Source organism: Eretmochelys imbricata, chromosome 6 (assembly GCF_965152235.1).
Source record: "Eretmochelys imbricata isolate rEreImb1 chromosome 6, rEreImb1.hap1, whole genome shotgun sequence".
NCBI classification, from domain to species: domain Eukaryota; kingdom Metazoa; phylum Chordata; order Testudines; family Cheloniidae; genus Eretmochelys; species Eretmochelys imbricata.
Genome location: NC_135577.1, coordinates 50600697 through 50626718, shown reverse-complemented (window position 1 = coordinate 50626718; position 26022 = coordinate 50600697). Strand labels below are relative to the sequence as shown.

General features: G+C 41.0%; 1 protein-coding gene across 5 annotated transcripts in view; it reads left to right on the top strand.

The window, feature by feature from the left end:
* Positions 1-26022, top strand: part of SHANK2 (SH3 and multiple ankyrin repeat domains 2) — a 516022-nt gene that overhangs the window by 33564 nt on the left and 456436 nt on the right. For all 5 annotated transcript variants that reach the window (XM_077820166.1, XM_077820165.1, XM_077820164.1 and 2 more), the window contains 3 exons: positions 1231-1398; positions 8995-9111; positions 20321-20398. In XM_077820166.1, the coding sequence (XP_077676292.1) occupies positions 1231-1398; positions 8995-9111; positions 20321-20398 (363 nt within the window). The remainder of the gene's footprint in view (positions 1-1230; positions 1399-8994; positions 9112-20320; positions 20399-26022) is intronic.

Sequence of the window (26022 nt, the reverse complement as noted above, 5' to 3'; positions counted from 1 at the left end):
TAACCACCCTCAATGAGCATTGGTAACTACGTGGCAGGAGAAGCTCTCCCACTGACATAGCGCTGTGCACCCTATCACTTATGCTGGTGAAACTTGTGTCTCTGAGGGGTGTGTTTTTTTCACCCCGAGTGATATAAATTTTGCTGACATAAGTGGTAGTGTAGACATGGCCTTAATCTTGTGCACTGATAAATAGTGTAAGATCTGTCTGCACGAAATGCTGTTTAAATGTTGCGAAGGGCAACAAAAATGATTAGGGGTCTGGAACACATGACTTATGAGGAGAGGCTGAGGGAACTGGGATTGTTTAGTCTGCAGAAGAGAAGAATGAGGGGGGATTTGATAGCTGCTTTCAACTACCTGAGAGGTGGTTCCAGAGAGGATGGTTCTAGACGATTCTCAGTGGTAGAAGAGGACAGGACAAGGAGTAATGGTCTCAAGTTGCAGTGGGGGAGGTTTAGGTTGGATATTAGGAAAAACTTTTTCACTAGGAGGGTGGTGAAACACTGGAATGCGTTACCTAGGGAGGTGGTAGAATCTCCTTCCTTAGAAGTTTTTAAGGTCAGGTTTGACAAAGCCCTGGCTGGGATGATTTAATTGGGGATTGGTCCTGCTTTGAGCAGGTGGTTGGACTAGATGACCTCCTGAGGTCCCTTCCAACCCTGATATTCTATGATTCTATGATCTGTCTTTGAAAGTGAATGCCAATAGCATGAATCATACATTTTATCTTTTTAATACTGGCCCCTTTGTTTTTTCTTCCCGCTCTAACTGGTATTGTTGATTATTTTGACATTCTAGATTAAATCTTGTGTTTATGAAATTCCATTACTTCCTTCTGGACATGATTTCAAATTACACAATGTTTTTGGTAAGGCACACTGCAATTGAAGAGTGGCCAAAAGCCACAACTTTATTAAAACACCCAATTTTTCAACTCGATAACAGGATGGGTAGTGGGCAGTCTTTGCTACTCATTCTGTCACCTGCAGATCCCCTGAGTACCAACTCTAGGACTTTACAGAGTGCACCAATTGCCTGAATTACCCTGGACCTTTGGCACTGTGCCACAGCTATTCTGAGGCTGTCTGTACTTCAGCCCATTCAGCCAACTTGTAGAACAGGAACAAAAAATGCCACCTCCTAAACAGCACTTTGGAAAGGTATAAATATACAGAGAGCCCTTCGGTTATTTGCTCAGACATGTCCACCATTTATAATTACTTGTAGACCCTTTTAGAGCTTGGAGCATCTCCTAACTACAAGGACAGCTGTGGATTGACACCACTATACCACACCGCGGTAGTAGGAGGAGACCCTTATTGTTGTGAACTTTTACTTCATGAACATGCTACAGTCAGCTGCAAAGACGAAAATGGATGGCAAGAGATTCATCAGGTATGAAAGATTACTCTTCATTAGATTTTATATTTACAGCTGCGGGACTGTGAGGTCAGGAAATATGCCTGCTCAACAGATCGCTTTTCCAGGATTTTGCGTATTGTGTGGGACTCTGTAAAATCTTTTATTGGAAGGTATTTAATTTATATATGCAGGGATTTCTTTTTCTTTTGTTTTGTTTAGTACCATGGAATTTGCTGTTAGTAAAGTGAATATCCTGTCTACTAGAGTTTTGCAGTAGTCAAGCTTCACAGTTTCTATGGACATAGTTGCACAAATTACTGCTCCAGCTGGCTGGTATTGCACATCCCTTTAGTGGACTCTTGGAAGTCTGCATTGTAGCATTCTGTTAGGAATGCCCCACTGCAAAAATATTGCCAGATCTTTCTTTTGCAGATGCCACTTTCTATTTTCTTGGTCATGCTGCTTGTTCCTTTATACCAGAAATATCTTGACCTTAGTTATTGGTGGTAATATAATGAATATGTGGACACAAGTCCTGAATCTGGAATCCTTTAGTGTGCTGTACTGAAGGATGTTTCTCACTGGTTCGCTCTAACCAGTTCAAAATTTGAGTTTTGCTTCCTCTCTTCTAGATAAAAAGTTTCAAGTGACATTTCCCATTTCTCCATAACTGGGTCTCCCTGACTGCTCTGCTCAAGTAGTGTTCAATATTTGGTAGGTAGATACATTTGCTGTCACCTGGTCCACATAAGAGAGTGATTTAGGGCCTTGTTTAATCTCAGTATGCCCTAAGGTTCTGGTGATCTCTTGAGCTAGACAATGGTGTACCATGATTATTTTTCAGGTATAGCTTGTTCAGCTTTGCAACAACAACCAGGAGTCTTTCTTTGGGAAATGATAGGCATCCTGTCTCTGTATTCCAGAAGCCTATGTATCTCTTTCTTCATAGAAATCCATATGATTTGGTAAGATGCTTTTTGTCTGAGACTTGTTTTTTCTTAGGCCTCTTCTCCTATGTGTTCTCCTAATAGCTCTGAATTTCCTCTAAGACCTTCAAATAAGGGATTTAGCAGCAGTGTGCTTAACGTACATGAAATGAAGCAGTGGGTTGTGGCATTCTAAGTGCAGTCACTGTATTAAGAGAAGGAGGTATGTAGCTTACAGGAGATCAGCATAAAACCGATAACATCTGGCATTGCTGGTGTTTCCTTGTAGGAGGGTCTAGTCTCTAGGCCAGTGGCTCTCAAACTTCATTGCACCATGGCCCTCTTCTGACAACAAAAATTACTACATGACCCGAGGAGGGCGGACCGAAGACTGAGCCATCCCAAATCCCCGACCCCGGGTGGGGGGTCCGAAGCCCAAACCCAAGGGCTTTAGCCCCAGGCGGGGCCGGGGCGGGGATGGGGGGGCTGTAACCTGAGCCCTGCCACCCAGGGCTGAAGCCCTCGGTCTCAGGCCCTGGGTAGTGGGCCTCGGTCTTGGGACCCGGGTGGTGGGCCTCCAGCTTGGGCCCTGGACCCCAGGAAGTCTAACATCAGCCCCAACGACCCCATTAAGATGGGGTCATGACCCACTTTGGGGTCCTGACCCACAGTTTGAGAACCACTGCTCTAGGCAAAGGGATTGGAAGGATTGCTGCACACAGATTGTGTTATGGCATCAGATATTGGGTCATTTTGTATCGTTAAAGTTGTGAGACAAGAAACGAAGGAAGCTCTGTGTGTGTGGGCGCATGTGTGCATGCGCAAAAACTATAGCAAAAATTTCTTTCCTCTGTATGCTCTGGAACTTGGATGAAGTGCTGTAAACGGTACATAGGCCTTTTGCTGAACCTCTCCACAGGGCTGAATTTCACACTTGATACCTGATTCTCTGAGTTCTTGAGCATATTTACCTCTCACTGAGATTAATTGGATCTGATGGCACTCACCACCTTGCTAGTTTGGACTCTTGGAAGGTTTAGATGCAGAATTACCAGTGGCCTGGGGATAACGTTTTGGAAGAATTACAGTTAAAAAAAAAAAAAAGGCAGTAAGATTTCCATGGAAATGTATCAGAGATACTTTAGAAGCCTCTTCTGATATGCATCAGAAGCATCTCAGTACACTAGTATATTTGAAAATTCCAGCAGTTTCCCATGTTTGGTGCAATTATTTTCTCAGTCTGTCTTCCGTATGGATTAGTTTCTTGGTTACTGCTAAAATGAATTGGTCTGGTATATCTGCCTATGTGTTCATGGGCAAATATCCTAGGATGTCAAATCAGGTTTTCTGACCTAAGAAGGATGCCCACTTTTCCTTCATCATAGTTTTCTTAGTACACAATTCTTTTCTCAGTAGGAGGTGGGTATGAGTTGCAACGTTTGGACTTGGATCAACGCTTTTTCAGTGTTCCAGGGTGTTCGTATCTTGGTTATTTGTTTGGGTCCATTTCTATTAGGAAGTAAGTAAAAGGGGTTTAACCACCATTATAGTTGGTTGTGGGGGGGTGAATTGGAGGTAGGTAAGTGTTTCTTTAATTCCCTCAGAAGTCTAGGTGACAGTGATAGGGAGGAACTTTTCTTTCAAAGAATGGTCTCACCTGCAATCTCTGGAAGTACAAAGAAGAATCCTCTCTGTATGAAAACCCAACTTAATACATTTATAGTAATTATTTCTCTCACTGAAAGGGGGCTGTGTTTTCCAAAACCATCTTCTTGGTTTTAATCCTAGATAAATCAAGGAAGTTTAAATCTGGATTATGGGTTAATTGAGCAATCCATGCTTAGAAAGCAACAATGTCAGTACCCCTCTCTGATGTGTGAAAGATGGCAGTATAAAGCTGTCCCATCTCTTATCATTTCTGAGAGATGTGAAGTGACTTAGGATAGTAAAGAAGTCATTAATCACAGCTTGGTTTCTACTTATTTACTAGAACAGTCATTTAGGCCCAGATTCACAAAGGTATTAAGTACCTAATTTGGGCACCTAAGTCCCAGTCCCAGTAGCCACTGCAATCCACAAAACTGCTCAGCTGCCATCAAATCCTAAATTCACTTGGTGCGTAAATGTTCACTGTAAAAGTTCGCTAGGCACCAATGTTTCTGCCTTTTTGCCTGGGCACTTCTGCCTCCCTCTAGTCATTGGGATACCTATCTCCTGCCTAAGCTCCAGCAGGATTCACAACCATGGGATGATAGGGGGGAATGCCTATCTCACCTGCAGGGCCTGATCCAGTAGGCATGCACTCAGTGCACCCACTGGATCAGACCCCATCAAAAACTGATTTGGTGCTGCCTCCCTTATATCTTTTAGTGGTAGAACACTCATCTGCAATGTGGGAAACCTGGGTTCAATTCCCTTCTCTGCCTGGTGGGGAGAAAGGATTTGCACTGGGGTCTCCCCTCTCAGGTGAGTGCCCTAACTACTGGACTATGAGATATTCTGTTGTGGGACTGCCATAGTTTCTCCTGTTGAAGCTGTTCCACTTTAACTCACAATTACTATTTTAGTATTTATCCAGAGAGAGAGAGAGAGAGAGGTCCAGTCCTCTTGCTCCAATGACTAATTAATTATTTATGGAGAGTGGAACAGCTTCAACAGGAGAACTTGAGGCAGACCTACATCAGAATATCTGATAGCCCAGTGGTTAGATCACTCTGCTGGGGGGTGGGTGGGAGACCCCTGTTCAAATCTTTTCTCCCCATCAGGCAGAGGGTGGAAACTGAACCTGGGTCTCTCACATCCTCGGCTGGGTGCTCTAACCACTGACCTAAAAGTTATAAGAGAGGTGGCATTTCCTCCTTCTCTTTTGTGTGGAGTTAAGAAGGTTCCTAACTCATCTTGCAAGAAACAGCATAGACATCTAAGCCACTCACCTCCAGGAGAGGGGTTCCCAGCTGTGGATTGCAAGCAGAGATAGCTGTCTCCTGAAGCCCAAACTTAAGCACCTAACTCTGTGAGAACGGTGCGGTTTAGCACCTCTCTCTCATGAACATCTCCCATTGGCTAGTTAAGGCTGCTCTCTGCCTAGCATGCTGGCTTTTGTGGATCACATTCTTAGGTGCCTATCTCTCCGCATACATTGTATAGGGAACCTATGCACCTAATTCAGGCTTTGTGGCTTCCATTTTAGTTCCAGTGATTTTTTAGGTGCCTAAAAGTTAAGCGTCACAATGATGAACATTGTAACCCCCAATACTTTTGTGGATCTGGGCCCTAGTGATTAATTTTCACAGAACCCCGTAGAGGTAGTGTCACAGGCTGGGTGGCCTTTTAAGGGGAGATGGGCTAAGCCCTGCTTGTGATATAGCAACTATCCATCATTTGATCCTGATCTGACAGCTTAATTATCCTTAGAAACCCCAGCTGTGAAAGGGTCAGGGAAGACTACACAGAGAGAGGAGAGAACTCAGGAGAAAGGAAACCCACGAGACAGGAGATAGACTTCTCACTCTCTCTGGGTAGAGCCTGCTGAAGGCAAGTTGAAGAGGACCCCAAGGATGGAGTTAGTCCCTGTTTTGGCTTCTGGAAAGGGGGAAAGGCCCAGGGAGGCAGCATTGTGGGTCGGTGTTCCAGGGGAGGAACAAGGAGCTGGGAGGACCTAGGGAGAAGCCTGAGAGGTCTGGGAACCAGAGGAGAGGCTGTATTAACCACAGGCTCCTGGGAAACAGCACAAGGGGTTTGGAGGTAGCAAGTAGCCCAGGGAAACAGCAGCACATCTAAAAGAACAGACCTAGCTGCTTAACATGGGGTCTCTGGGTCGGCCACCAGACCAGAGGGTGAGGCTGGGTTTCCTCTAGTAGCCCTAAGGAAGGGCATAACCCTCTTCCCAGCACAAGGACTGTTGAGCTGAGGTGGGGAGGGGCTGAGGACTGACACCAGAGGGCAGGTTGAGGAGTAGCCTGAGAAGGGTGAAAGGATCTCTTCACTGGGACATTTAGACTTTTAGACTTACCTTTCAGTGTATAGTATATAGAGCAATATAAACAAGTTATTGTCTGTCTGAAATTTTAGTTTGTACTGATTCATAGATTCATAGATATTTAGGTCAGAAGGGACCATTATGATCATCTAGTCTGACCTCCTGCACAACGCAGGCCACAGAATTTCACCCACCCACTCCTGCAGAAAACCTCACACCTCACTGACTTTGTTAGTGCTTTTTATGTAGCCCTGTTGTAAAACTAGGCAAATATCTAGATGAGATGATGCACTTAGTTGGACTTTTATTACCTCAGAAGAGGTCTGGATTAGACACAATTTAGCTGGAAGGATAAACTGTGGACAGAACAGGCAAATCACAGTGCCAAACAGCAGATCAACAGGGGGTGCTAGAGGCAAAGACTCCTGCATACCATTACGTGACATCAGAGGGAGCCACAGCAGTCCGTGGAAACACTTACAGGTAGGGTAGCATTATTAGCCTCATTTTACTGATTAGCAGACAGACACAAAGGGCTAAATTCAGCTCTAGCATGAACAGTCATATTTCCTGGTTGCTTAAATGGGAGCTGTCCCCTTGTTTCAGGGCTGATTTTAGCCCAGAGATGGAGTGATTTGCCCAAGATCATGTAGTGAGTCAATAGAAAAATTGGGATTAGAAACCTGAGATTCCAACATTTTAGTCCTTTGCATGCCTGCACTGACTAGCTGGCTGACTATTGGAGATGCAGGCATCTGAATTCTGGAACTCAGTATCTGTCTATTCTAATCTAAACTGTACTTCCAAACACAAATATACATTATCATTTTGCAGTGATAGATTTGGGCATCCTATATGGCTGTTCCATTTGCTCCTTGGTGAATAATATCTTTCTGATGGATATTATTTTAGAGATTTTAGAAAGATTTTAGAATAAATCTTTCCTGTTCTATTTTCATTGAATCTATTTTTTCCCCCTCTACTTGGGCAAATAATTCATAATGAGTAAAATATTTAACAAATATTGTCCCGTCCCCCCCTTCTGCTTGTGAATGGTCTGTGACCAGAGACAAGAATAATGGTCCACTAGTTAGGGCACTAGCCTGGGACTTGGAAAACCTGGCTTCACTCCCTGCTCTGCCATAGGATAACTGAGTGATGTGGGACAGGTTAATTATCCTCAGTTCCCCATCTGTAAAATGGGGATAATAGCACTTCCCTACCTCACAGGGAAGAGAATCACTACATTAAAGATTCTGAGACATTCATGTATTATGGTAGTGGGAGCCAGATAAGTCACTAAGATTGATAGATAGAAATACTGTGATTTTTTTCCCCTCAGATTTATTCATTAATGAAAATTGTTCACCAGATTAATTCATGGTCTCATTCAATGAACAATTAATTCCACCTATTCAGTATTTGAAATTTGGGCAGTGTGTCTGGCGAAATAATTCACAGGTTTTCTCTCTTTGGATCAAAGTCAGACCCTCTGTATGCAGGACCTCTGCAGTTATTGTTGAATCTCAATCATCTTTTACTGAGTTATGTTTTGTAATGATTTTTATTCTTCTTTATACAATACATATTTCTGAAGTACACTCTTATAGCTCTTGTGCTCACAGATCAGAGGAAGATACTCAGAAGGAAACAATGTTGTGAAAAATCATTGACTTACAATACTTCAGCTAATTTAATTCCCCAATATATCTTCACTCTTTAAAAGCAGTGTTCAGAAATCAGATCATCTTCAGTGCAATCTAGTGTCACCTTTCCAGAAAAAGCTTGATTTTCTACTCTAGAGCCTATAAACAGAAAATAAATGTTTTTCAGTCAAATATGCAGCATGCTAATTTACTGGCTCATGGTTTTTAATCATAATTTTTGCAGGTAAATGAATATTTTGTCTTTGTTCTGTTGTATATAGTTCCCACTGCATTAATAGGAGTAACAAGCACATTTTGGTAGGTACATAATTTGGAACTGTTTATTTTATTGTATCTTAGACTGTTATCCTCCAAATTCTTAAGAAACATGTTTAACTTTATGCACATAAGGACTCCCATTGATTTCCACTTTAATGTGCAAACTCGAGCACATGTATACGTTTTTTACAAGATCTGGGCCTTATGCCCCAATTAGGCCTCTATTGAAGTTAGTGGGAGTTTTTTCCATTGACTTCAATGGGAGGTGGATCAGACCCTTAACTTGCTCAATTTTATATTTACTATATCAAATATTATTTTCGTTTCAAATCTTACTTCCATTTTAAAGTGTTTTTTTTTTGGAGCCAACCTAGGCACCTAGTGTCAGCTGCTGTGCACAGCATCCAAGTGTGAGTCCTGAACCCTTCCTGTGGTAAACATAGCAACACTGCAGAGACAGCAGTCTCAGCTGTTGGAGAAGGAAATGTGTCCCTTGGTAATGACTGGCTTCATCAGATATAGAAGCACTCTCTTGGGAGGGCCAGAACTGTACCAAATGCTGCTGTACTGAAAGGAGGGTTATTACAAGGTGGACCTTAGGAGGAAGAAATAAAGGAGGGGAATGATGGAGGTGGTGTCTCTCGGTGTTCCTACTGGTACTCTAGAATCATACAGAATAACTGAGAATTAGGCTATAAGGATGTAGCATATTCTTGGATGAAGAAATGTGTAATTGGGATATTTACCCGATACAGTAAGACTATATAGTAATCAAAATGTTAAATTTATGTCTTTATAGGCTTGCCGATATGGACATGTCCAGCATTTAGAACACTTACTTTTTTATGGAGCAGATATGGGAGCACAGAATGCTTCAGGAAATACAGCATTGCATATTTGTGCTCTTTATAACCAGGTTAGTTATCATTCTTCTATAGCTTTGTATTTCTGTGTCTTTTTTGGGAGTTTTTTAAAAAAAATCTTTCATGAAATGTACGAAGTAGAGTAGAACTGGAACTGAAATTTTCTTCCTGTGGAAAATCTTGCATTTATGAAACAATTTTCATTCCAAAGTGACTTCCACCAGTTCACTGGCGTGACTTTCTTTAAAACATCATCAGCAAACATATACAGGAACTCCTCGCTTAAAGTCATCCTGGTTAACGTTGTTACGTTGCTGATCAATTAGGGAACATGGGCGTTTAAAGTTGAGCAATGCTCCACTCTTACATTATTTGGCTGCCTGCTTTCTCCACTGCAGGCAGCCTCCCTACGCTCCTCCCCCCCCCCCCCCAGCCTCCTGCCTGCGGCAATCAGCTGGCTTGCCACGTTTAGGAGGCAGGAAGGAAGGGGTAGGAGTGAGGACTTGGCGAGCAGGCTCCCCCTCCCTCCCCTGCCTCCTGCCGCCGGCAATCAGCTGGCTTGCAGCGTTCAGGAGGGAGGGAGGGGAAGGAGGAGTGAGGAAGCAGCCTGCGAAGTAAAGGAGGATGAGGTGTGGGGGGGAGAAAAGGCGGGTCAAAGGTGGGGGCTTGAGGGAAGGGGTGGAGTGGGCAGGCTGAGGGTTGAGCCCCCCGCCCCTGGTGCTTGCCGAGTAGGGGAAGCTGCTGCTGCGCAAAGTGCTTCTCCTAGCCTACAGCATCTACAGCCTCCTTGCCTGCCTCATTATCTCCAGTGACTTAATAGGATTTAAAGATGTTGTCCCCGCTATGAAGAAAGATATCCTCTGCTTGGCCAAGAAAGGTTTTGATGAGGTGGAAGAAGCTGATGTTACACAACTTCTGCAATCACACGGAGAAGAGCCAACAAATGAAGATCTGATGCAACTCGAGGTGATGAGAGCAATGGAAGAAGAGGGCCAAGAAGTAGAAGAACCAACCCATCGAAATTTGACTGCCACTTGTGAATTCCCCTGCAGGAAGTTAACTACCCTGCCCTCAGGCAGAGAAAAAAAAAAAAAACTCCAGCTGCTCACAGCTTAAAAAAAAAAACCTCCCTGCTTTCCAAGCAGACAAAAGGATAAAAAAAAATGTCCTTTTAAAATCCTATTGTGCTTTTGGTCCAAAATGATCCCACTGCTCTGCCACCATGTCAGGGTTCCTTCCCCACTCTGAACTCTGGGGTACAGATGTGGGGACCCTCATGGAAGACCCCCTAAGCTTTCTGAAACTTTCCAAATGATTGAAGCTGGCTTACAAATCCTGAGTGATGACGATCCTACCAGAGAACGCAGCTCCAAAGTGATTAGGGGAGTTGGTCATCTAATGACTTGCTATAAAGAAATTTACCAAGAAAAAAAAAGGAAAGCAAAACAACAATCTCTAGATGTGTTTTTTTGAGTTCAGAAAGTTCAGCAAAGAGGAGCAGCCAGACAATTCACCCTCTTCCACCCTCTGACTCCACCACCTCAACCAAGCTTCATACTCAGCAATGATTGTAGTATTAAATTGCTTGTTTAAAATTGTTTAAAATGTGTATAATGCCTTTTGTCTGGCAAAAAAAAATTTCCCTGGAACCTAACCCCCCCCCCCATTTACATTAATTCTTATGGGGAAATTGGATTCACTTAACATCTTTTCACTTAAAGTCGCATTTTTCAGGAACATAACTACAATGTTAAGTGAGGAGTTCCTGTATTTCTTGAATGGTTCACCGTTAGCTCTGAAGTTTATTGTAGTTAGCATTATGGAGGGATGATTGCTGGATGTCCGGGTCATAGCCAACTCCTCTTCTTCAGCAGTTAAGGTTTGACCCTGGTACTGAGTATTGAGAATATTTGCAAGAAAATGAGCTGGAGATAGTGCTTGTTCCGTTGTTTTTTTTAATGCTTGTAATTTAACTCTGTCATTGCATATTTCTCTTTTTAAGATCTCACTCAGTTCCTTCCAAATTTCAACAGCGTCAGCAATAAAAGAGTTATTTCCCTGCATTTTGTTCAAGGCTACAGAAATAGGCTTCAGGGTACTCAGCATGTGTTCAACATTTCTCTTAAGCCCAATGTTGAGAACTTTGGCTGTGACGGTGCCATCTATTTTTTTCATGATTTTGTTCACAAACTGTCATCAGATTAGGCCAGTTCTTGATACAGTGCTCAAAACAGTCCACTACTGAGTTCCATCGCATGTCTTGTGGGAGACTTAGCTTGGTTCCTCCCGCTTTTCTCAGAGCAGCTGCTGCAAAGTGGTTGTTACGGAAGTATTTTGCAATTTCAACAACATTAGCCTTTATTTCTGGAACACTGAAGTCTTTGGCTAGGAGGTGCATCAAATGAGCACTGCAACCATAGGTTATTAGCTTGAGACTCTCTTCACTCTCTTCTAAATTTCTTCTCATCTTCGATACATTTGCAGCAGTGTCTGTGACCAAGCTGCGTACTAGACATTTGAATTTTTTTTCACAGTTTGTTTAGCTTTTACTGCTACGTCTTGTAAGTATTCTGCTGTGTGTGCATTTTCTGATGTATCAATTGTTTCTGTAAGGAAGACATTCCCTTCTTCTGTTGTCACACAAGCACATACAACAGGATCACTGTGGACATTGCTCCACCCATCAAGACTGAGGTTAACAATTTTAGCCTCTAGATCTTTTGCACACTGCTCATTTTCTCTTTCATACACTTTATCCAGCAGTTTGCCTGCGACATCTGCTCTGTTGGGTAGACTGTATCCTGGTCTTAATGACTTAACCATGTTAATGAAGTGTGGGTTCTCAATCATACGGAAAGGAGAGTTTGTTGCATAAACAAACCGGGCAATTTTTTCATCCATTACCTCTTTTTGTAATCGGCTGGTTCTTATCACAAATTTATCTGTGGTTGTTTCTGGATGATGGAGTTTTTTTTTTCTTTTTGATACAGGTGATGTACTGTGGCTATGTGACATACAGGATGTGACTGAAATGCTATCATTGGCAGATAATTCTGAAACTATAGAAAATTGTAGTGATCTTGAAGGTGGATAGTCTTCAGAATCCTGTATGTTGAGGATGGATTCTCATAAACAAAATAAGTCAATGCAGTTATTTAATTATTATTACCATATTGCTCGTTTAATATTACTCATTGCATTCACTAACACTCAGTGCTACTTTAAAGGTGAAATTGTAAAAGGAAGATCTGCCTGTTTCAGCTCTTTATTTTTTTATCACAGCTGCATCTAAAATGATAGTACCACAGTGTAACAACTATATTTTTTGCTCAAACATGAGAATTCAAGTATAGTCCAGAAGGAAGACAGGCAAGAAAGAAGTATGAAATAAAAAAGTTTACCAACCTGAAGATCCTGCATGTTCAGACATGTTCTTTTCATCATCTTCCACGCAGCTTCCTCCTGAGAAGGCATGATGTTGTTTCATGCCGACAAACAGGCCTTGCATTTCTTTGTTGCACTGTTTGCATTTTGCACGCATGCCTGTCTTACCCACAGGTAAAGGAACTTCATTAAAATATTCTCAAACTGGGTCTCTTTTATGGCCTGCTGCCATTATAGGTTTTCCCTTCTAGTGAGAGAATGGTATGATATATCTCAAATCAATGAAGGCTATACTCAGAAAAACCTCAGGACTTCTGGACTATGCTGCTCAAACAGTTTTACTTTTGTTTCTACTGCCTGTCCCTCCCTTCTCACATTTGCTCCAGACTTCTTCTCCTTGTCCAGATCTTTTCCACCCCCAGCAATCTTCTACTCATTGAACTTTTTGAAACTTTGCACTTTTAGAGAGAGGTAAGGGATTGACTATGTGTACACAAATTTGCAGATGGACAATAGGGTTGAGGTCTGTCATTTCTCACCTCCTTATATTATTTAGTTATTTAAAAACATTTTTGCTGTTAACAAGCATGTTATCTCTGGCGACACAAATCCACAGTTTGAGAACAGCAAAACTAAGCATCTCTGATGGTATCTTCTAGACTGAGCACTGAGTCCCATTGCGTAGATAGAACGATTAACCTAAATAATCTATACAGAAACCCCTGGAGCCCCATAAGATTGGGTCCCTAATCCATGAACTACTGGAACTCATTTACAAAACTTTTCTTAAACATTACATGAATATATTGTCCCATACTATAGAATCAGAATTTATAATCCCTATTCCATGATGAGATATCTTTGAGCTATAATGTATCTTAATTAAAACTATCTTTAAATAGGTTTCAGAGTAGCAGCTGTGTTAGTCTGTATCCGCAAAAAGGAGTACTTGTGGCACCTTAGAGACTAACACATTTATTAGAGCATAAGCTTTCTTGGGCTACAGCCCACTTTATTGGATGCATAGAATGGAACATATAGTAAGAAGATATATATACATACATACAGAGAAGGTGGAAGTTGCCATACAAACTGTGAGAGACTAATTAATTAAGATAGGTTTTTTTCCTCAAAAAGCATTTTATCAAAAAAAAAATCCTGTTTAAATTAAAAACATCTGATTTTTTTTAATTTATTTTTTTAAAAAATCATTAATTTTTATTCACCCTGGGGTCAACTTTGCCCTCATTTACATCTGGAAAAAGGACTGCATGAGTTGTAGATGGTAGAATTTGACCCTGAGCAGATAAACTAAATAAAAGGATGCAAGGAACACAGAGCTGTAGCTCTTAAAATATAGCTCTCTATATCTGCAATTATTTTGGACAAATCTTCTTTTAATAATTATGGGCCAGACTACGGTGAGTGGCTATGCATGGGAGTAAAGGGGTTTAAGATGCCATCCATCACTCTGAGTTGGCTGTGCAGGGCCTACTCTAGACTTGAATCCAGACATTAGGCAGAGAGCAGAAGTTGAGTGTCTGATTCTCTTGCCTTGCATGCAAGTGCATAGGGAGAAGTGGAGAGTTGGCAGAGTCTTCCATGCATCAGCAAGCAGAGCTAACTGGACGTGGGGACAAGTTTGGTGCTTTTGGTAATGATGTAGCCTATTTTGCCAAGATCTTGAGAGGGGTTGGAAGTCAGAGGGATGTCCAAGCTGAAGTTCTTGGAAGAGACCTCAGGAGTCTTCTATGATTCTTTCCAGAGCTGCTACTGGAGCATCACACTTTCTCAGGACTGAGAGTAAACTCTCAATCTAGTCCTCTATTGGGTGTGAAGTTTGGCTGCATTAGGTTTAAGTTGCAGTCATACCAATGAGCTGCTACTGGTAAATATGCTTCCCCCCTTACAGCCTATTGTTTTGCATATTTGGATATGCAAATTCAAAGGCAAAACCTTCTTGCTTTATTGAAGCGAGTAACTTTGAGAGGTCAATGGGACTACTCCTAAGTATAAGGCAAACAGGGCTTTGTGCTTTTACTTTCACACTGGGTCATTTTATAACATTCCAGCACTGTATGTATTAAAACCATATTAGGACACTGTGCATGGAATGCTACATTGCATTAGAAAAACACAAGTAATGAGGCATGATTGTAACTAGTAAAACATCTGTTAAAGCATCTGCTTCTTAATTAATTACCATCTTGATTGAAAAAGACTTGTCAAAGCAGATTTCCTCACTTCCTTTAGTATTTCTAAAATATCTTGATTTTTTCAAAAGAGACGATTTTTGGAATAATTTAACATAAGAATGCGTTTCGTGTTCAGACTTTGAATGCTTGTGGGTTGCTGCATGCATTCATCTCACTTATAACATCTGTGTCCCATGTTGCAAGGGAATATTTAAGCATTTGTATTGTAAGCCTCTGTAAATCACCAGAGAGGAGAGAGACATTAGCTAGTGTAAAGTGCTGCTCTCCAACAAAAGGTGTTATGTCGTGGCTAACAAGGAGGGCCCATTGACACCAGATGGACTTTTGTGGAACATTAAAGAGGACAAAAAACTTATATTGAAACTTCACATACTATAGTTCACAAACCTTTACCACACATTGCAATCCTTGCATATCGTAGCTTTAGTGGACATTTCTGAGACAAGACGTTCTCCTTCTGGATCTTTTACTGGAACCTTGCATCCTGTGATTTCACTGTTATAACCCACATGTTTCCTGTTTCCTGGGCTGGCTGATCAGGGATGTGTGAAAATGAATAATTATTTACTGGCAGTGTTGTTGTTAGAACCAGTAAGTAATTGTTACAGATCTCTACTAAACCATTCCTTTGTTCCTTCTGTTAAAGGATGCTTTATCTTATGGCAAAGGGGAGGGAGGTGGATGGGGAGGATAGGATGGGTGACAGTGTCCTTTTTACCCTGTAATTCCAGTAGGTGGAGTCATTACCCATTTGATTTTGTTTTAAACCCAATTTGAGTTGCTGGGAAATACTCTCATCAGTCAGTAATTTCCCCTTCCTGGATGCCAATTAAATGATGACCTAAATAAAATGATGACCTGATTTTGTTTTAAAGTCACTTTACAGCTCCTGGTCTCTCAATAAAATTATTAGTCTATATTTTATAAATTATGCAAGTATGATATGTACATTCCTTTAAAATACAACCTATTGAATTTGTTTTACTTACTGTGCTACTATGAAATCAACTAATAGATATTTGATTTTAGGCAACAAATCTAATCTGCTGACAGCCCACACATCTTTATAAAATTCACTTAAACCCCTGACGGCTAAAAAGCTGCTTCATGTTTATTTTATGTGTCATAAGTAAACTGCATTAAATGGTAAATATCAAAGGTTATTAAACTGTCAATACTGCACTTTGTCAAAAGCCAGAATTGTAGCATTGGTAGGAAGAATCTTAAACATGTGATGTAGACTTTTTTTGAACTGATAAACTGAGCTGGTGGAAAAATGCAAATAGTTTTTAATGGGAATTGTCCCATGAATACTTAAAAAAACCCCTAAAATCTGAAAATGTTTTGGGTTTTCAGTTCTTCATAGATTTCCAAGGCCAGAAAGGATCATTGTGATCATCTAAGCTGACCTCCTCTAAAACACTGGCCATAGAACTTCTCCAAAAAAATTCTTAGAGAATATCTTTTAGAAAAACATCCAATCTTGATTTATAAATTGCTAGTGATGGAGAATCTACCGTGACTCTTGGTAAATTGTTCCAGTGTTTAATTAACCTCAACATTAACATTTTTACCCTAAATACAGTGTGAATTTAACCTAGCTTCAACTTCCAGCAGTTGGACATACTTTTCTCTGCTAGATTGAAGAGCTCGTCATTAAATATTTGTTCCCCTGGTAGATACTTATAGGCTAATCAAATCCTTTTTAACCTTCTCTGTATTAGCTAAATAGATTCAGCTCTTTGCTATAAGAAATGTTTTTTAATCCTTCCCCATCCCCTTCCTTTTTATCTCTCTTTTCACTGAATGGGAAAAAATAAAAAGAGGGGGGAAAGGAAGAGAAAGGGGGCAAACTGGAAAAAAAATCTTTTTATAAAAAAATTCTACCATAACAAACATATTCTGTGAAAAATTTCATTTTAGGGAAAAATACCATTTTCATGGTACATCTTGATGGAAATTTTTTGATTAGCTCTATTGATAAGGCACTAGGAATACAATTATATTGTGGTGTTGCAGAAAATACAACAGTTGTATTACATTTGTAAATCACATCCAAAATTTTCAAAGGAATGAATAACTATTGTATAATCCCAATGTATTTAATTGCAAAATGTAGCCAATATATTAACTGAAACTTAAGCAAAAAAGGCCTGTAAAGTGTTGCAATTCTGTCCTGCACATTATACCATTGGCAGAGTCTCTCACATTGTATAAAACACCCTAAATCCCAATATTTTGTGGTTATAAAACTTATTGTGAGCTGAAGCTTAGTACACATATTCATTGCCCACACTAAATTTACAAAACCCTTGAAACAAACCATAATACTTGAACTGTTGGATAGGAACTGCAAAAAGAGAGGGGTGGGGGAAGGGGAAATGTATTTTCAGAACCATTTTGTGTTTTATGAAAGACAAATAAATTATAAAATAAATGTGAATTTAGGTACTCTGAAAATTAAATTATGATCAGTTTATAAATACTGTGAGTTTCAGAACACACAATACCTTAATGAACAAATTGTGGACCGAGTTGGGAAATTTGGAACTTTAATATGCAAGCTTGCAATCCAGCCTTCCCATTTTTTCTCGGTAGAACATATGGACATAGTGAATATTACCTGAATGATACATGCATTGTGCCAGCCTAGGATCATCTGGTATGAATTTGAAATAGGGGTCACTTATTGGCATCGCTAGAACAAAAGCCCTATCAACATTATTTAAATCTTTAGGTCTTTCTTTAGGCTATAGCACGTGAATTTTCCCTTGGCTGATTAGTAACATGTAAAATCTTTGGAAAAACATTATGGTCCCATGAATTAATTATAGATAGATAGATACAGACAGATGGACAGACTCTCTTCCTTGCCTGTCCCTGTTTAGCACTGTAAAGTGCTCTCCTGAGCTGTTGGTTTGATGCAGTTCTTAGCACAGGTAGGAAATATTATATAACAGGCGTGGCCAACCTGTGGCTCTGAAGCCACCTGCGGCTCTTCAGAAGTTAAGATGCGGCTTCTTGTATAGGCACCGACTCTGGGGCTGGAGCTACAGGCTCCAACTTTCCAATGTGCTGGGGGGTGCTCACTGCTCAACCCCTGGCTCTGCCACAGGCCCCACCCCCACTCCACCCCTTCCTGCCCCTGAGCCTGCCATGCCTTCGCTCCTCCACCTCCCCCCCCAGAGCCTCCTGCATGCCACGAAGCAGCTGATCAGGAGGTGCGGGGACAGAGGGGAAAGCGCTGATCTGTGGGGCTGCCAGTGGGCTGGAGACGCTGGGACCGGGGTGGGGGGTGGCGTGGAGCTGATGAGGGGGCTGCTGACGTATTACTGTGGCTCTTTGGCAATGTATATTGATAAATTCTGGCTCCTTCTCAGGCTCAAGTTGGCCACCCCTGCTATATAACTAGAGCCCTACCAAAATTCACAGCCATGAAAAACGTGTCATGGACTGTGAAATCTGGTCTCTTGTGTTCTTTTACCCTATACTATACAGATTTCATGGGGGAGACCAGTGTTTCTCAAATTGGGAGTCCCAACCCAAAAGGAAGTTGCAGGGGGGTCGCAAGGTTGTTTTAGGGGGTTCACGGTATTGTCACCCTTACGTCTGCACTGCGTTCAGAGCTGGGTGGCCAGAGAGGGGTGGCTGTTGGCCAGGTGTCCATCTCTGAAGGCAGCACCCCGCCAGCAGCAGCACAGAAGTAAGGGTGGCAATACCATACCATGCCATCCTTACTTCTGCACTGCTGCAAGCGGTGGCTTTGCCTTCAGAGCTGGGCTCCTGACCAGCAGCCACCGCTCTCCAGCTCGCCAGCTCTGAAGGCAGAGCCGCCGCCAGCAGCAACGAAGTAAGGGTAGCAGTACTGCAACCCCTCCTACAATAACCTTGTGACCACCCCACGACTCCTTTTTGGGTCATGATTCCTATAATTACAACACCATGAAATTTCAGATTTAAATAGCTGAAATCATGAAATTTATGATTTTTAAAATCCTATGACTATGAAATTGACCAACATGGACCATGAATTTGGTAGGGCCCTATATATAACTATATTGTCTAGCATCCTATCCCTTTTAAGAATATTAAATTACCTCTCTGTGACAGGTGCTAGAATCCTGACTAGAAATGCAGAGCCAAACTGCTTGATTTACCCTGTCAAGCAGAACAGGGAGTAGTGGGCAAAAGGGGCTTTATGTTACCTATCTTTATGGAATCCTGATCCCGGGGGCACCCAGGGGCCATTTAGGACAACTATAAGTCCTCTTTGTGCTGAAGGGGGCAGTACAAGGGATTTACCAGGACCAAGGATCTGGCTCAGTATATCGGAAAGCAGAATGAGGAAAATTTCTTTTAAGGGCAATTTCCGTATGTACACCTGTCTGTGAATCAGGATTAGCTGAGCTAATAGAAACATACCTGACAAGAAAACATAAAAACATTCTGAATTGTGGACTGGTTAAGCACAGGTCCCGAGATGAACATTAAAGACGACATGTGGAAATAGAATACTATATATGAATCAAGAAAAAGTCAAGTGCTCTGAAAAATGTCAGATCTATAGAAAAATTTCTATAAGGTTATTATCAGTAATATTTTACAACAGTACAGACTAGTGTCTTACTGCAATACAGTGTATTCAACTAAAAAAATATACTGATAGGATTTCAACTACATACTCTGTACCAGAACCTGATCTCATGTAATCTGGTCTCTCATTTGGGGAGGAGGTCAAGGTATATTAGTTTTGTGTTGTGGTGTTGTTATTTGTGTATGGAGGACTGGCTTTGTTATAGTATCAGCAGCTCAAAAAAAGTTTCTTTGAAAAAAACTTGTATTAAATATACTGTTGCATTAAAAACAGCTAACTGCTTAGTTTGAGATATATACTGATAAATCAAAGTAAAATTGAGGTAATAAACTGTCCTCTCTGATTAGTGGATGTCTATATTAATTATTTAGGTCGAGGTTGTGGTACCCTTGATCATATAACACAATAATTTATTCCTTGAACAGTTCCCACTGGTTGGAAGGTATCAACATGAGCAAAGACCTTTAATGTACAAAGTTTAATTTGAAAACACTAATTTTGCTGTAAAATCTGGTTTGTTTAATAACTTGATGTAATTTTTGTAATATGTTTTTCTGAATTGTTAACAAGGTATTTAAATCTCAGTAAGTACTGTAGTCCCCTTAGTTGTTACTTACACTTGCTTTCAGGGCTAGGATGGTGTCCCTAGCCTCTCTTTGCCAGAAGCTGGGAATGGGTGACAGGGGATGGATAACTTGATGATTACCTGTTCTGTTCATTCCCTCTGAAGTACCTGGCATTAGCCACTGTCGGAAGACAGCATACTGGGCTAGATGGACCTTTGGTCTGACCCAGTATGACCATTCTTATGCTGTTTCCAGTACATTGAAAAATTGAACCTTGCCCATAACTACATTATTTAAGAATTTTCCAACTGTATTGAAAATTAAAATTATTTTAATCAACTAAATCCTTTGATTGGAACAGAGTTTCATATTTCTTGGGCTGTTGACTTATTGTTTTATGTTCAAAAACATATGCCAAATAACCACCAAATCTTATAATTTAAAGCCTATTTTTAGTGATTAAAGATTATAATCAATGAGTTCCTCCTTCTCTAATTTGCAGGACAGCTGTGCAAGAGTTCTGTTGTTCCGAGGAGCCAACAAGGAGTTAAAGAATTATAACAGCCAATCTTCGTTTCAGGTAAAAAAAAAAAAAAAAGGACTATAAGGATGAAATTTGCCGTTGTGCAGAGGATCTGCAAAAGGCCTATGTATTCTTAAACCCTGTTTTGATTTATATGACATATTGAACTTGTGCTGGCCTTCTGCATGGGGTACCAATGGGGATTTCATTCTAAGATGGAAACAGACGAATAACCCAGATGTCAAGGTTCCTCCCCCACTCTGAACTCTAGGGTACAGGTGTGGGGACCTGCATGAAAAACCTCCTAAGCTTATCTTTACCAGCTTAGGTCAAAACTTCCCCAAGGTACAAAATATTCCACCCGTTGTCCTTGGACTGGCTGCTACCACCACCAAACTAATACTGGTTACTGGGGAAGAGCTGTTTGGACGCGTCCTTCCCCCCAAAATACTTCCCAAACCCTTGCACCCCACTTCCTGGACAAGGTTTGGTAAAAAGCCTCACCAATTTGCCTAGGTGACTACAGACCCAGACCCTTGGATCTTAAGAACAATGAATAATCCTCCCAACACTTGCACCCCCCCTTTCCTGGGAAATGTTGGATAAAAAGCCTCACCAATTTGCATAGGTGACCACAGACCCAAACTCTTGGATCTGAGAACAATGAAAAAGCATTCAGTTTTCTTACAAGAAGACTTTTAATAAAAATAGAAGTAAATAGAAATGAAGAAATCCCCCCTGTAAAATCAGGATGGTAGATATCTTACAGGGTAATTAGATTCAAAAACATAGAGAACCCCTCTAGGCAAAACCTTAAGTTACAAAAAAGATACACAGACAGAAATAGTTATTCTATTCAGCACAATCCTTTTCTCAGCCATTTAAAGAAATCATCATCTAACACATACCTAGCTAGATTACTTACTAAAAGTTCTAAGACTCCATTCCTGGTCTATCCCCGACAAAGACCAGCATACATACAGACACACACCCCTTTGTTTCTCTCCCTCCTCCCAGCTTTTGAAAGTATCTTGTCTCCTCATTGGTCATTTTGGTCAGGTGCCAGCGAGGTTACCTTTAGCTTCTTAACCCTTTACAGGTGAGAGGAGCTTTCCCCTGGCCAGGAGGGATTTCAAAGGGGTTTACCCTTCCCTTTATATTTATGACAAATGGGGATTTCATTTTAAGATGGAAACAGACGAATAACCCAGTTATTGCTACAGTAAAATTTGAGACCATGATATTTTAAGTGGGTCTGGAAAAGAAATCCCTGATGCAAAAACTCTGAAGCTTCAGGACATTCAGATTCAGATGCAAACTTTGTGGCTTTGGACCATCATTTTAATATGTACCTAGTACTTTAAAAACATATCAACCACCATTTTCATAATGGAACAGATACAGTACAGGTGATTAAACCTTTCCCTCACCACCTTACTAACGAGCTTCATCCCAGTTCAGGAATGAATCATTTTAAGGAGACTGAGAAATTTAGTCTTAGCCCTGTTGTATTAATTCAGATGGAATATATGTGCCCAATGAGTTAAAGGTGTTAACATAACCCAGTCACGGTCCAACATCAGACAGTTTTAAACAACGCTCAGGGTTTGGTATACAGAGACCTCAGCCTGCTTAGTACCATGGCAAATACATTATTAAAAATCCTTTTAACCCTTTATTAAAGAAACGGAGTGTGTGTGTTGGGGGGAGACAGTTAAAGAGTTTGAAATGTAAATTATTAAGCAAGGCTTTCATTTTAACAACATTCTTTGGTCTCTTTCTCTTTAGCTGGAGAGTTTTTAGAAGGAAAACCTCCATGTTTGACAGTGTCTTAGATGGTAATAACTTGTATTTTTTGTGGAAAGGAGAAGAAATTAGTTAAGATAGGCTGGAGCTGCTGTTGTTGCTATTAAAGTCCGATCCTGTTTCCTAGAAGAAAACAAGAGAAACATACAGAAAAGAAGGAGAGAAAAAATAGCTAAGAGTGAATATCCAGCTTCTGACTTTGATGTTGATTCTCATTTGCAGCCTCACTGCTGGAGAAACATAGGCACTATACATGGTCTTATCAGCCACTCTGAGACTTGACAAAATTGTACAAGCATTGGGCTGTTTGGGGCATTGAATTTAGCTGCCTCTTTCTGGTCATAGGCTTTACAGCAGTGTTGCAAAATAATCTTACTGGACAGATGATAAAAGGGGATGGATAGAAAAGAGAAAGAAATAAGGTGGGGAAGGAAAAGAACACAGAAGGTATATGTGTGTGGGAGGGGGAATGACAGTTTCACATCCCAGATATTATTTGGAATTTAGCCAGAGCCGCTGGTGATGTCATCTAACTCCCTCTCTTTGGTCTGGCCATGTCAGGACATAAGGATAAAAAAGTCTGAGGTCCTAAGAGACATGGGGGTGGCATCCATGAAAGTGAAGCTGTCTCCTTCCTCTTCTCTCGTCTTTCAGTCAGTCAGCATTGTGGTAGGCAGCTTTTTCCCCCAAGGGAGTAATGGGAACAAGAACCCCCAAAGGGAGTAATGGGTGGAATAGCCTGTCCCCTTATTTTTTTATTCACCAGTTAGGCCTAATTTCTGACACATCAATTTTGGTTTATTGATTTCTGGTCAAACACTGTTTTTGTTTACCAGGCATAATCTTACCAGAGTCCTTGAATTATATCAGTAGGCCTTTTTTGTTTGGACTAATTCAGACTGTCTCCTTTCCACACCTTTTCCCCACAAGATTTATTGTTATAGGTTGTTGTGACATTTTATGAACTTTCACTCACCTCTTACAAAAAGAAAAGGAGTACTTGTGGCACCTTAGAGACTAACCAATTTATTTGAGCATAAGCTTTCGTGAGCTACAGCTCAGTTGAGCTCACAATTAGGGTCAATTTGTAGTCCGAATATCAGAATGGCTTCTCTAGTGGGACTACCAATAAGGGTAGCAGTTGTACAAGCTATTGAATACAGAACTCAAAACAGCTGATGTACTAGTGTTGTTAATGCCTTGTTTAGTGATGATCTCAGGTATGGTATGTAAGACATGCAACAGGTGATGCCCAGCTGAGACAAGCTGTGCTGTGGTTCTACTGACATAGCCAGAGACAAGCTTTTTTTGTGGTCTGATAGAGTTGCTGCCTATAAACCACAGGGGTCTAGGTTTGAGTCTTGGATGCTGTACCATGAAGGATGTACAGCAAGTCCAGTCACTGCATCTGGAGGGGATGCTGCTAATTTGCTAAATCTCCTCTATCAATCTGGCCCCCCATGGCTGTAGTATCTGGTATTCTAGCGCCAAGTGGCAGACACAGTTTAAACAATTTCCATTAACAATGTGTTGGGTCCAAAAACTATTGATATGTGACAGTGTCATATGCCCCTGTAAGAGATTGTTTGGATTTTTTGCTTTTATTTTCCCTTTGGAGAGTCATGTCCGTGTGTGGCATATCTAACCCGGGTTGATTATTAATCCCCAGCAACATGTACTAGGCAGCCCTGAAGCCAGAAATCAAGAATACTAGGAATGAGGAAGTAAAAGTTGAAGTATCAATGGTAAAAGCAGAGGCTGCCATCTCTACCACCAAGAAGAAAGTGAAATCTTTCATGGGATTAGCCAAGATTTGCCAGAAGTTCATTCCACAGTTTTCTCATACTAAAGCTCAGTTAAGAAACCTGAAAGGAAAAAAAGTAATCTGGCCAAGGGAATGTCAGGGACCTTTAGATACCCTGAAGAAGACCCTTTTTCAGAACCTGTGTTAATTAGTCTGAACTTTAATAAACCATTCATAATGCAAACTGATGTGTCAGAGACAGGACTGAGAGCTGTCTTGTACCAAGAGTGGAAAAGAGAAGAATATTCAATTCTATAAGTAGAAAGTTGTATGGAAAGCAATGGTACAGTATGATTGAAAAATGTCTTATTGTGAAGTGGGCACTGGAAGCGTTAAGGTAGTATTTCCCAAAATGAGCCCCCTTTCAGGAAAATGAAAGCAATTGCACCCCTTTTCAACTCTGCTATGTGATATTAAAGGCTTCCTTATTTTAATTCATATATCTTTTATATCATGCCTTCAGGCCACTTCAGATAACACTGGAATAGAGCTCATAATATAGTACTTCCTGTCCTTTCTTACATGCTTTGAATAGTAGAGTAAAGTAATGTTGATGTTTAAATGTATCATAATTGGCGTCTGAGTTAGTTCCAATGAACATGAATGGAACCAGTTGTACCTCTGAGCTAACATTAAAGGTTCTCTGAAAACCCAGGCAGATGCCTCCTGCATTAGTTACACTTGCTTCACCCTGAAGGTTTTCCAAACCACCATAACAGCTTGAGACTAACTATTTTTTTTAACATGAAAGCTGAGACTCTGGAGAACATGCAACTATGCAACTCTGGCCAGTTCATTGCTCAAACTTGGGAACATGTCCCATGCTTTGGGAAATAGTGCATTACGGTATTATCTCTTAGATACCAGGTTCACACTTGTAATAGATCACCACCCAGTATGACATGGCATAATGAAATGTGAGACAAATGCACAAGTTACTAGGTGTTGTTAAGCACTACAACATAATGGTTTCAAGTAAGACAGGTGGGAGGCCAACATAACGATTCAGGTTTCCTATCCAGAGATGGATTAAGAAAACTGATGGAAGTAACAAAATTGGAAACATCCATTCTCTCTTAAGGAGCAGGGTATGTGCCAGTGTGGTCTGTGTCTGTAAGAGATGTTAGATTTTTTGATTGCTTTATTTCCTTTGAGAATCAGTTTTCTTTCTTGTTCTGAAATTTCTTGTGGTGTGAGTAAACACAATATAAATGAGGCGTGAAAGGTCGGACATCCTTTGTTTGTTTTTTCTCCTTTTCTATTAATCACAGCAGTAGTCTGTCTCTTTGTGTCCTTCTCAGAAAACTAGGAAAAGGACAACTCCACAAATGTATACATCTGTGTAAAATCCACTGTTGGTGGTTGTCAGGCTCCTAATGATTGGAAGGGTCAGATGAGCCTAACCATGCTGGAAGCACAGGCACAGCAGGTTAGTAAGTGACAGCTGGAAGCCTCAGGAGAAGTGCTGCTGCATAGCTGGCTAGTGACTCATACCCCATTATTGTGGGACAACAATCCCTATGTATGGTATGCGGTCATTTATATTATTTGTGTGGATTGGGTTTTTTATTTTTTGGGGGGTCCCTTTTCCTAAGGCGGTGAGGACTAATGCATTCAATTCATTTTACTCTACTGGAGCACTTTATTCTTTGTAAAGCTGCTGGTTCTCTATGGGTATGTCTGCACTGCAATTAAAAACATGCAGCTGGCCCATGTCAGCTGACTTGGGCTCGCAGGGCTCAAGCTAAGGGGCTGTTTAATTGTGGTGAGGGTGTTCAGGCTCGCCCCTTTCCCCTGTGAGGGGGGAAGGTCCCAGAGCTCGGGCTCCAGCCTGAGCCCAAACACCTACACCATAATTAAACAGCCACCTAGCCAGAGTCTGAGTCATTTGACATGGAACAGCCGCGGGTGTTTAATTGGAGTATAGACATATCCTAAATGAATACAATGTCATGGTCCTATGTCCAGTGTAGATATTCATGGATTTCACTAGGTGGTGTATCATTTTTCAGTTGTGGAGAATGTTAAACTGGGGAAGCTTTAGTTGCTGTGAATGCAGCAGAGGAAACTG